This window comes from Manis javanica, chromosome 5, assembly GCF_040802235.1.
Source record: "Manis javanica isolate MJ-LG chromosome 5, MJ_LKY, whole genome shotgun sequence".
Taxonomy (NCBI): Eukaryota; Metazoa; Chordata; class Mammalia; order Pholidota; family Manidae; genus Manis; species Manis javanica.
Genome location: NC_133160.1, coordinates 144,646,386 through 144,659,637, shown reverse-complemented (window position 1 = coordinate 144,659,637; position 13,252 = coordinate 144,646,386). Strand labels below are relative to the sequence as shown.

The following is a 13,252-nucleotide window of genomic DNA, read 5'->3' as shown; positions in this document are numbered from 1 at the left end:
TATAATAATCAATAAGAGACTGGGAGAGTTTCAGAACAATTGGATTATTTTACCAAGAAAGTATGTCATGATAGTCTGAAATGAAGTTATCAAAAACACCCACCAGAAATTTTCATTTTTTTCAGTCTTAAAAATATTCCTTTTTTTTTCTAATTAGAAGAATGCCCAGATGGCTTTAAGAAACTGAGAAAACAGAAAAGTTTTCAGTAACTACTATTCTAACAGAATTCTAACTCATTTTTAGTCATGTTCTTTCTGATTTATTTAGTGTTTATTGGGTGCGTAAAGAGATAAAACATTAAACATCAGCTCACTCCTTCAAGAAATATTTACTGAGTTTCTACAATGTGCTAGGAAATACGCTACAATGTTCCAGAGTCAATGACCCACAAAATCATGCTTCACATTAAAATTTTTTGTTCTGAAGATGAAAATACTTTGAAATATAATGAATATAAAAGATGACTAACATACTCTAAATAACTCATAAGGAAACTGAGTGACCTATAGGGATTATAATTTTTGAGACACTTAATGGTTCCAACATCACTGTAATATTCATAAACTTCTTAGTGGCTTCTACTGTGGAAATTAATTAGGGGAAACCTCACTGACATGAATTCAGTTCTAGTCTTGCCCTTATCACCCTGTATTGTAACTACTATTTCTATGTTCGTGGACATGATGTCGGGAGACCTGCAGGAGAAGTTCTCATGCCCACCACTCCTCATAAAATCTTGTTCCCATCAAAAGAGATGGATGCCATACTGTTTTAGCTACTTTCCTACCCAGCAGGAAGAAGGCTTTTACCTTCCACCTCTCTGTAGCGACAGCCAGCAGAAGGCTTACGATTCAGCCAATGAGAAGCCACAATACATGGGACTCCCAGTTTACTCCAGTGGACCTTCTGCTCAGAACAGGCCTCCCAGCTCAGCCCCTTCCTCCATAAAAGAGTGTTGCTCACCTTTGTTCCTTGGACATGCCTAAGGTCCTGCTAGAGTTTGCTTGTCCTGGATGGCAATTCTTTGCTACTCCTGGATAAACCTGTTTTTGCTAGTAAGATAACTATTTTAATTTTAAGGTTAACACTAGTTTTACATAGAACCAATATGATACAATGGAAAATAGACACTTTTTATTTGTTCCTGGTTCCTGGAAGACAGCTCCTAAAACTCCTGGAATATCCTGGTAAAAGTGCCTTTTGTGTACTGAGGTAAGTCACAGCTAGAGCCTAAACAGCCTCAGGGTGGGGGCTGGTCGCCAGAAAAGCCAGCAACCATCAGAGGACTAGAACCTTCAGCCCCACCCCCGGGCCTCTAGGGGTGGTAGGGGGGCTGGTAATTAAGCCCCAATCAAGAATGACCAAGGATTTAATCAATTATGCCTATGGAATGAAACTCCCATAAAAATCCCTAAACACCTGGGTTCAGAGACTTAAATGTCGGGATAGTGATGTACCCAGAGAGGCACAGAAGCTCTGTATAACTAATTTCCCATACCATGCCCTATGCAGCACTCCAATTTGGCTGTTCCTGAGTTGCATTCTTTATAATAAACTGGTAGTAATAATTAAACTGTCTTTCTGAGTTCTATGAGCCATTATTGTACAAACGGAACAAATTATTGAGTAGGAGTTGGGGGAACCTCAATTTGCAGCCATTTTGAGCAGAAGTGTGGTTAACCTGGGGGCCCAATATTTGCAACTGGCATCTCAAGTGACGGAGCACTTCTGTGGGTTCTTAAATCTTAAACTTGTGGGGTCTGATGCTCTCTCTGGGTAACTGTTGTCAGAACAGGACTGAACTCCTGAACACCCAGTTGGTGTCCGGAGAGTTGGAGAATCGGTTGCTATAAGGAAAAATCCCACACAGTTGGTGTAGAAGTGTTGAGTAAACACAGCTCAACCAATGTCTACATTTTCAGTTGAGTCTTGAATCTGCGTATGTGAATATTAGGTAGAAAGATAGACATGAGCAGCTGGGAAAGGGGGAAGACAAGGTTCAAAGAGAACGCTGCCCACACTCTGCCCAGGTCAGGGGTCCCGTATGAAGACAACAAAGGCTTTGCAGGGAGAGAACTTCCTTCCCAACCAGATCTCAACAGAGGCACTATCAATGGGACTAGAACTGCCCAGATCACACCTGAGCGTGGGGAAAGGACATGCTCACTGGGAGGCAGGACTATACAGAGGACCTGCACTGCCTTTGTGGTGGCAGGTCAAAAACCGAGGAGAAAAAATTCAACCCGTAACATGAAAATTAAGCTTGTTATTCTGTATGTGATTATTTCCTCCTCAAAATTTGAGCCAAGTAGATATAATTTGACAAATAAAATGAGCCCTAGACTTAGTAGTGTTTTTGAAGTTGTACAGTCCTTCAAAGACCTCTGAAATTCTCTGATCTGCTTACTACCCTCTGGTATGTTGATTGTTACAAATGAATTAATGTGGTTGAACTCAACAGATACTGACTTATGCCTCTCCTGTGTATGAAAGCTATGGAATCTTTATAGGTTATAAAAACATATTGAGAAGTCTAAGATTTATTTTTCATTATAATAAGGAAGCAGTTCCTAGAATATCATAATACAAGATCTATGATGAAATGATAAAATATTATATCAATGGCTGCTATAAGATCCATCAGCATCATTTGAAGTTGGAGTTCCTTTTAGGAAATTATTGTGGAGCAACTGTAATTTGGGATTGATCTTAAAGAGGGATTATATTTGATTAGGCTAAAAGAAGGTAAATAACAATACAGTTTAAAGACAATGTAATATTTTCTCTTCAAAATGTGAAGGAACTTTTTATATGTTTATTAATTAAAAAATTAACATACTCACTAAGCCCTCTAAGAAAAAGAGGAATTAAGAAACTACTCAAATCTCATGAAATTAGTATCTCTGCTGGTTGTTCAAGTCACTTTTACAAGGTATTTTTATGTAGTGGCTAATAAATTAGACAATAGGCAAAAGAACATAATTTTATTAAGTGCCCTGTAAGAAATTAAGTCAGCACTAGCAACATAAAAGTGGATCACCTATGCTTTCCTGTAGCAATACAAACACAAAAATGGTTAAATATAACCTACCTGAAACTCCTATAGGGAGTGATTATCTCAAAAGATTGTTTCACAGTTCGGTCCACTTGCTTTACATTTGCTACATTCATAGGAATTATGGTAATACCAAGTCCACTCTTAAAATCCTAGTTTGGAGAAAAACAAAAAATTATAAAGAAACAAAAATAGGGATTTTGAAAGTACAATGATATTTTCTAAAATCCTGTAAGTCGTACTAAATTTTACTTCACATATGTAAACGGAATGAAACAATCCATTAAAAAATGGCTTGAAAGTTATTTTCTTATATTAGGTAGTCATCTTCAGTACATGAGAAGACAGTGCCATTCTAGCCTTGACAGTTGGGCTCTTGAACTATTAGTTTCTTTCACATGAACCATAAATTGAGTGGGACATAGATTTTGAACTACATGCATGCCTTGATTTCAAAAGTTAGGTACTTTTCTATCTTTATCTATGCAGAAAAGGAAACTAACAGTTAACTAACCCTTACCATATGCCCAATTTTCTAGGCAAGGAAGCCAAATGACACTGTGAGGTTGGTATAATTACTATTTATATAAAAAGATGAAACTAAGGACCAAAGAGATAAGGTTACATGGCAGGTACAGCTAAGAGCGTATGGTAGAAAGGGACTGAGAGCCAAGCTGACTGCTCTGTTTTACCAGATGGGGTTACCTCTGCTCTGTCACGTTTTCCTTCTCCTTGCACACTCAAACAAAAGCATTACTTGATTTATAATTTTATCTCATTTCCAATATTTTATTACTTTCCCTTTTCTTCAATTAGATATTTAAAAAGTTCCTCTAATGCTATGTTGGTATGAAAATTGTCATTTGTTCAACACCTACAGGAGCTATGTTTAGCTTGCTCCACCAAAATTAGGAACTGTTCAAAGGCTACAAAATCTTCCTTCCAAAAACACTGAAGTTTGGAATATATTATGTAGTCATAAGGGTTTGGGAATTTATTGAATAATCTCAATATTTTAAAAAATATAATCTATACCTCAAAAAATGAATTATCTATGTGAACAGGTTCAGATTAAGTGCGTCTGATTTCCTAATTTAAATTATGAGGAGGAAAAAGGAGCCATACTAAACAGAGTACAAAAACTATTGGTCCATTTTCAATAAGGACAGTTTCAGCAGAGACTGTGAAAGAAACAATTCACAGGCCTTTCTTTGCCTCTCCTGCTAGACGGGCTAAAAGTGAAAGTACTATGTTCCTGTCTCCGTTGCAGTTCAGAGGGGCTGTAAATCATAGTTTGGGTCAATAAAACATAAATAAATCCCAGCCTGTGTGTGTGCCAGGGTGGCACAGGCAGAGGGACAAATCTTGGAAGAAGAAAGACCTTCACCCCTTGCCTTTCCATCTTCCTGGGGAGTAACACCTAGAAGCCCAGGAGCCATGTTAGAATGTCAATATCCTTGAAATGAAAAGCCCGAGGACAAATTCTCACCGCTCTAAGCATGACAGAGTAAAAAAAAAATAGGAAGACCCTTGTTCCTGGTGGCAATAGCTCTCCACTGGCTAAACCAAGAAGTTTGTTAAAACAGATGAAGCCCTATCTATCTAAGCTATTCTTCAGGTTTTTATGATTTGATACTAATGCATTCCTTACTGGTAAAATAAGTCAAATAATGTTATAGCAAATCTCTCCTACTTATAAAGGCATCCCGAGTTCCATCAAAAAGCTGCAGAAGAGCCCCTCTTCATTTTTAAATTTTTTTAATGTTTTTATAAGTTTTTAGTTAAAATGAGGAAACTGACTCCTTTATAAAATAAATCATCAACGGAATGTTATTTTCTTCTGATGAAAAACAAATGGCTCATTTTGTAAGGAGAAACAAGCCAGAAATGACAAGTCAATAATATAAAAGATGCAGAGACATGCTAAATGTTATAAGATAATCAGAAGTCTGATACATTTTCCCATTATATAATAAGACCACTTAACAAAAAATAGTACTTAGCGTGATCTATATGAAAGAGGGGAATCAAACGTTTCCAATCTGCCCCATTTTAGTAAGTTTCAGCATATTGATGTTATTAAATTTAAAAAAAATCTCAATTATCCACACCAGTGTTCCTATTGAATAATATAGCTCTGGAGAAAGTCCCAATGCATGTGACTAGCAACACTCAAGCTCTCTTTCATAAATAAGGTAATAAAGTAGGGGTAGCAAGGTAGTTTATTTTAAAGCAGCTTCCTGATGGCCTACCTTGATACAAGGATAACTCTAGAATAAAAAAGGACTGCATCCTCTTCAAACAATTCTCTGTAATGAAGGTTTTGACAAGAGCTGGGTATCAGACCACTCCTGGTTATATTCTCTGATGTGGGCCTCACTTGTGGGTACTGTTGGTTACCAAAGGCAGAGCTACATACTCGGGCCATCAGACTAGCAGATGGTAAGATTGACAATGTTTTATGGAAACTGATGGCCCTCATCAAGGCTCCAGCCTGAATAGATGGACCCTCATTTCAATAAGCAAGTCGTGAGATGTCTGCATGAAATATATAAAGCTGCAATTTCTGCTAAAAACAAAGCAAGGCTCAGTCTAAGACCCGAATATTTCTCCCAAGAAAGGCAAAGATAATTTTTTAAGCCTGGGAAATAATTGTAACACATTTATTAGCTGCTTGCCATGGCCATATGGTTTGAGTAATTAGAATATCCACTGAACTCAACGGCACAAATGGACTATAAAATGTACAGCAGAGTAACAAAATAAATGTCAGTGCTCTCGAGAGCTATTAAGTATGAAACAATTGTGTTTCTTATTAAAAATATTTGTGGTGACATCAAGCCATCTTTTCCAAAAGTATCTAGAACATATTTAGAATATGTCTGATTCCTTGATGCTCATCAGAATTACCTGTGTTGATCTCTCCCTTCCACCCTGAGATTCTGATTCTGTGAATCAGCAGAATTTAAGAACTTTAGTTAAAAAACAAAAGTACAATCCTGTGATTCTCATACGCAGCTAATATTGAGAAACACTGAATCAGGTAGCAGAACCAGCTGTAGAATCTAGACAGTATGAATCCGCAATATTTAATACCAGGACACAAACGCTTCTCTCTGCCTTCTGTAAAGTAAGAAAAGCATGCAAACAAGAGTACAAAAACCAAAAAGCCATTTAAAGTCACTAAGACTACTGGTTAAAAACAGGCTGGCCAGAACACAGTGACAGATTGTACTCTCAAGACCCTCTTTGCCTCGGGTGTCAACCCCTGTGATAATGTCTAGAGACTTTAAAAGCATCAGACTTCATTAAGCCTAGAGTGTTCTGCACAACTGGTTTGATATCTATTTGTGTAGTGCTCTGAAGCTTACAGCTATTAACTAACTTGATTTTGTGAATAATTCTGTGAAGGCAAAGCAGATAGAGCCATTTTTTTAAAACGGGGATATCTGTCCTGACAAAACAGTGTTTATTAAGTACTTAGTGCCAGAAAGTGTGTTAAGTCGTGGGTCTGCACAAAAGCATAAGACTGGGTACCCTCCTTGGGGTAAGCTTTCTCCATGGGGAAGCTTATAGTCAGGAATGAGAGAGAATTGTATTAAGTGCAAAGAAAAATGCATGGCTGTAGGGTAAGCATTGTGTCCAGCCCAGAAAAAAAGAGAGCTGTGTTCACATGAAGCTTTCTAAAAGAGGTGACACTCCACTGGACAAATGACGAAATCCAAACCAGACTGACCAAGTCTGCCTCTCGCATCATTTGCAAAATGGAGAAAACTATATGTAGTACCTACCACATCAATCTGGTAAGGATTAAATGTATGTAAAAATGCTTCAAAGAATGCCTGGCACCCAGTAAGTCCTACATACAGTCCTAGTTAGCTACTGTTCATGTTATTTTCTACCTCTGGAAAGTTCTGTTGAAGCCAAGAAAACTTACCTATTAAAAAGACAGTAGCAAGAAAATACATGTTTAAAAATAACTAGCAGGCATATATAAACTTCAAAAAATGAGATGGAATGTGAATGTTAAACTGTCAAGAAAATTAAAAATAAATTAAAATTAAAAATAAATTACCTGCTAGCTACAATCCAATTGTCAGCACTATTCTCATTTTAAAAAGTAGGCACAACTCAGGAATAAGCCAAAGTTTCAACCTTTAAAATGCTATAAATGGGGCTGGAATAAACAATGGCATAAAAATTCAGTGGGTAGAATATAATTACATAAAACAATGCTAAAAACAGATTCTGAAGTAAACAATATTTACACTTAATTTGCTGTCATAGAAAGTAGGAGCTCAGAAAGCATGAATCTCACCCATGTTACTACTGTGACAGTGGCCAGACTTGGCAGAGTACGTGGATATTTGTGAAGGTGGCAATGGCTGGTAGGCCTTGGGAGTTGGACCTGGGGGAGAATCTTGGCTGAGCCATTTACTGGCTGTATGACTACCAGCAAGTTATATAGTTTATCAAGACCTCAAGTTCTTCATTTACGCAAAAACAGTATCTCTCTTATACATACAACATTGTTATAAAAATTGAATGAAGAAATAATACAAATTAAGGTTTTACAATCCTTTCATTTGTTCTAAACATAGAATTTGTTTCTGACAAAAATATTTCCATTTTATTTATAATGCCTGAAAGTATTCACATCAATGATTCCATATTAAGCATTCTGATTAGAATTCATGATATTTATTGAGATACTGAAATGGGTTATTTCTATGAATTTGTAGCAAAGAACCTATGTTTAAACTACATTTTAAAACTACATAGTGAAAGAGCAAAATAAAAGTTTGATTCCTAAAAAGAAAAGTTAAAGAAGGGATCATTAACCCCAAATTTGCTGAAATCTCAAACCTACTTTGGAAATACTGGATGCCAGGTTCCCATGCCAGGAATGAAGGAAGTTGGTGCTTAAACATTTGTTGAAAACAGATGTGGCATTGTACAACATTGGCACCAGACTTCCTGGGAAACACCAGATGCAGAGTTTGGCCAGATACAGAACCCAGAGAATTGGAGGCCACCACCTACATCCTGCTGCTCCTTTCTACACCACACAACCCGCAGCCCTATGAGGTCTATTTAAATTCTATTAGGCTTTCTTTCCCATGCCAGACACCAGGGAACAATATGTTGGGGGAAGGAGTCCCTTGTTATATCCTGATTTGAGAATGTTTAATCAAGTGAATTTATGTAGCTGAAACCTCAGTGCCACAATTATCGCTAAATGGGTACACAATACCACCAAGCAAGACATCTGGTTGTAATGAACTCACTAATGTTAACATGATATTCAAAAAACTCATCAAGAAAAGATGGAGACTGGTTGTCAGAACAATGTAACAAATGGAAACTAAAACCAATTATCTTCACCTCATATCCATTTGCAGAAATTCTGTTCAACTGACAATACCATATATACAACACATAGTGTGTGGTCATATTGCACTAACTTATTTAATATTTTTTAAATGCTGGCTTATAAATATATACACATATGTCCAAATCATTTAAGATAAATTAATAAAATAATTATTTTTTCAGAAAAACAGAAAATTCATAAGCTTTGAACTTATAAAAACAATTTAATGATATAAACAAAGTTTCTATACAACAGAATTAACTGAAAAGTGAAAAGTAAGCAATAACTCAGAAAAGCAGTCAGAGAATGTAACATGAAGATTGCTATCTTTGCTATATGAAGAGTTTAAGGAAATTGTCAGAAAAGACAATAAAATCCCAGTAAATAAATGGAGAAAGAAAATGAAAAGACAATTCATAGAGAAGAAACTAATTTAAAAAGAAAGTCTTTAAAAAAGATAAACTCTCTAGTCAAGAAAGCAGCTGTAAATGACCATTAATTCAACAAGTGCACATACAAAATGTTTACTGAGTGTCAGCTACTTGCCTGGAACTCCTGAGGACATAGCAGCGAGTAAAGTAAAATATTCACACCATTAATCTGGGAGTATAAAAATTATAACACCTGTAAGGTTGAAAGAAAACTAGTGCCTATTCACATAGCTAAAAGCATTTTAAATGTAAATAATTATTTACAAAAAGTCATAAAAATTCTTGCAAAAAAAAAAATCAAAAAGGAATAAAAAAGGCTACATACAGAAGGCTACCAGAAATCTCATTAATTTATCACTATGTGCTACCCATACTGAAAGGTAAGATCCTAAAAAGCAGGAATTTTTGGTTTACCACTGTACCCCCAGAGCCTAGAGCAGCACCCAGAAGTGAGAAGGTGCCCAATAAAAATTTGTAAAGTGGATGAATAAAAACAGAAAAACAGTGAACTGTAGTATAAGCTACACAAATTCAGTTACACAACTCATTTTACACAAAGTTGAAATGCCAATGGAGAATAACCATCATAACAGACAGGAACAGAGGCAAGGAACAGAGCAAAGCCTGCTAAAATTAAGCATTTTGGAGAGTGGGAAAGTGAGATGGTGCTAAATAATAAAAGGGATGGCATTTAATGTATGCAATACTAGCACTCAGGGTTCTGTAACTGAGCAATTAGGTGAAGAATTTTAGTGGCAATTTCTACTTTGCCATCTCCTCTAAAAATGTTTTTACATCTCTCTTCTTGGTTCTTTTCCACTTTCTACAGTCTATCTGCATAAAAAAACAAAACAACAAACAAAACACTAACATTCCTGAAGGCGTTTCTCCTACTCAGTCAAGACCTACTGCAAATTTCAGTTCCTATCATCTGCTAATGAATGAAAGGGTAACAAAGAGATGAAAGAAAAAAGTGAATCTCTGAGCCCAGCAATGGGAAAATGAAAATCCATGTCAATTCTACAGTTTAGCCTTGACAGTGCCCTGTCGAGAAGAATGTGCAGTTTGGCATTCTCCTTGCTACTGTAATGCCGATTCTCTTAAAAAGAAGGAATTTCAAAAATCAGGTGATAATGACAATAGTCTGTTCTAACAGCTATTTTACCTTAGAAAACATAAGTTCTTGAGGGACAGATCCAGAAAAAATGAAAGAATTGCTGAAAATGTATTTGTAGAGATGGTTGACATGGAATCTTAAGGACAACTATTGGAAGAAGAGAAAAAGCTCTACAAAAGTTTAATAATCTACAAAATTAAATTTCCAGACGTACACGAAAAGTTAAAGGAACTTCTGGGAAAGAAGAGTTTCAAATGGTTTTCCAAACATTTTCCTTTATGCTGACTTTGCAAATGAAGTTTTTAATTTCTCCACTAGATGCTCTGATAATAAAAGTCTGTGTTAATAAAAATTAAATTTTTATTAATGAAATAGTTGTAGTTTGTATAAAGTGAAAAATTTTAATTTTACATAAAAATGACTGAATTTTAGCAAAAAAATAAGTTACCAGTACATATAGTTTAGAACCATATACAATTTATTAGTAACAGTTTTTCAGGATTTAAAAATGTATTACACTATTTCCTTAACTTTTCACTTAAATGTTTGCATATTTCAAAATATTGAATCAGGTAAAATATACACTTCCAAATGAAAGTTCATCACAAAAAAATATACCAATCCCAAGCTAAGGGATGCTAACTACAGACACACTCGATATTGTTGAAAGCTACTGAATGCTTAACTTTTAAGGAGAATACAGTCATTAATTGTATAGGTGGAAGTGTTTTTAATTCCCATATTTCATTGGATGTCCTCTTTTGAACTTTTCTGTAACTCCTGCACAACTCATATAAAGTACTGAGCTCACCATCCATCATAAATAAATGCTGGTCTTGCCTAACTTTTCCTCCTGGAAGACAAGACAAGCATCTCCCTCAGGAAGCACACCATTTTCAGAGTGCCTGACATGGTAAAATGGTTACTGAATGCACACTCTGAACCTCATAGGCAACTAAGTTTATTCAAGGAAAGAACTTTTGTCTATTTCTAAAAGCTCAGTAGCCAGAAATTTTCTTTTCAACATACACTTTAAAAAGAGTTTGGGGAACCTCCTACACCATTAATAGGAATGTAAATTGGTGCAGCCACTTGGAAAGCAGCATGGAGGTTCCTCAAGAAAACTAAAAATAGAAATACTATTTGACCCAATAATTCCACTTCTAGGAACATACCTGCAGAAAAAAAACCCTGGTTCAAAAAGATATATGCAGCCCCCCATGTTTATTGCTACATTATTTTCAATAGCCAAGATATGGAAAGTACCAAAGTGTCCATCAAGAGATGGTACATACACACAGTTGAATATTATTCAGCCATAAAAAAGGAAATAAATCCTGCCATTCACAACAACATGAATGTACCTAGAGGGTCGGACTAGGTGAAATAAGCCTGGTAAAGGAAGACAAATACCATGTGATTTCATTTTATTTGTGGAATATAAAAACCTAACAAAACAAAATGAACAAAATAGCGGTAGACTCACAGACACTGAGAAGTGACTGACAGTTGCCATGGAGTAGGGGTTTGGGAGGGTGGGTAGGGAAGGTGAGGAGATAAAGGGGCACAAAAGTTCTCAATCATAAGTTGGTCACAGGGATGGTAAGACAGCATGGAGAATTATAGTCAATAATTCTGTAACATCTTCCTATGTGGACCGATAGTAACCATACTAGTGGGGATGGGGATTTAATAATATGGGTAACTGTTGAACCGTGTTGAATATGTGAAACCAACATAAGATTGTATATCAACAATACTTGAACAACAAAAAAGACAGTTGTTATAGTGAATAAGAAGCTAGGCTTAGACTTACAAAGTTCTAGTTTTAAATTAAACCCTTCATGATGGACTGAAGTCCTTAAAACAAGTTATTTAACCCTCATTTTCCTTATCTGTTACACATGGATGAGAATATCTTCCTCCTACATTTAAGGGGAAGATTAAAAGGGAATGTTTATAAATTAATTAGTATGGTACTCGGTACTCAACAAGTGGTAGTCATTATTATGCGTTTTATGATCAATTACTCATATTAAAGTAATTTCATATAATTTCTTGTTAATCAGAAAGTATTAATAAAACTAAAAACATTACTTCTAGAGAATAACATAAACTCAGACAATCTAGCTAATGTAAGCAATGAAACTAATAATTTGAAGTCCATCAGGTCTGTGCAAGTAAAAAGCAAAAACTTAAATTAATTTTGCAGAGTAACTTCCATACTAATACATGCAAATTATGCATTTTTAACTCCATTCCAATAAAAAAGTTTTAATCATCTTACTTCACAGACTGAAAATGTTCATATTCAGTTCATACACATTAAGCTCTTCATCACTATTCTTCTTGAGGAATATGCTAACTATCCAACTTATTAATATGCCAACAGTGCTCAATGATGCTTTCCACAGTTAATTGGCTACAAAATCTTACCCCAAAAATGTAATGAATCAGTTCCCACTGAAGTTCAGAGGATGCCTTGGATAAAGATCTATAGTTAATTGTTTTTGAAACTACTGTTTGTTTTGAGTCAATATCTCTGTATTTTGCCACAAAAATCATCAGTATTTATACTTTACCTTATTATATAACCCATTATAATGCATCATAAAATGAGTTCACCTAAGATCAGATATCTAAAGCACATTGATTAATTCCACAAGTAATTACTAAGCATCTAATACATTCTAAGCTGAAGATTAAGTAAGAATTTATTCCCAAAATGGGATAAGGAAAGAATTTTCCTATACATACTAGAAAATAGAAATGGTAGAGAAAGGGAAGTCTTTAGAATCGAAGTAGAATTTGTTACTAGAATATCAGTCTTTTCAAAACATTTAAACTGACTCTTGATACTTAGAGACTAACCAAATTCAGTGAGTCAACACCTTTATTTTATATATATGTGGTATATGTGCATATGTGTGTATGTGCATACATCAATCACTTGCCTCTAGTAAATTATTTCCTCTGCAAGCAACATATCTTCTCAAAAAAAAGAACAAAAATAAGACTTGGAAAAATGCTGAAAACTCAAGAAAATACATTACCGGGATCTACTCGATAATTTTCTATCATAGAACAAACATGACAGGTTCAGAAATGGGCCTATTTCATCAACAGCTATAATGGTTGACTGGTTCTTAATTATTCTCTTATGTATTTTTATAATTTTACCTCAGCTAAGGAATACTTCCCAAAATTTATTTTCAATGATTCTATTTTTCAGTCCCCTAAAAAGGCAATTCTAGGCTCAAATATGATGTAGACT

At 35.3% G+C, this 13,252-nt stretch overlaps 1 protein-coding gene across 6 annotated transcripts in view; it reads right to left on the bottom strand.

Moving 5' to 3' along the window:
• Positions 1-13,252, bottom strand: part of ARAP2 (ArfGAP with RhoGAP domain, ankyrin repeat and PH domain 2) — a 175,964-nt gene that overhangs the window by 95,198 nt on the left and 67,514 nt on the right. For all 6 annotated transcript variants that reach the window (XM_073237750.1, XM_073237753.1, XM_073237752.1 and 3 more), the window contains exon 10: positions 3,093-3,208. In XM_073237750.1, the coding sequence (XP_073093851.1) occupies positions 3,093-3,208 (116 nt within the window). The remainder of the gene's footprint in view (positions 1-3,092; positions 3,209-13,252) is intronic.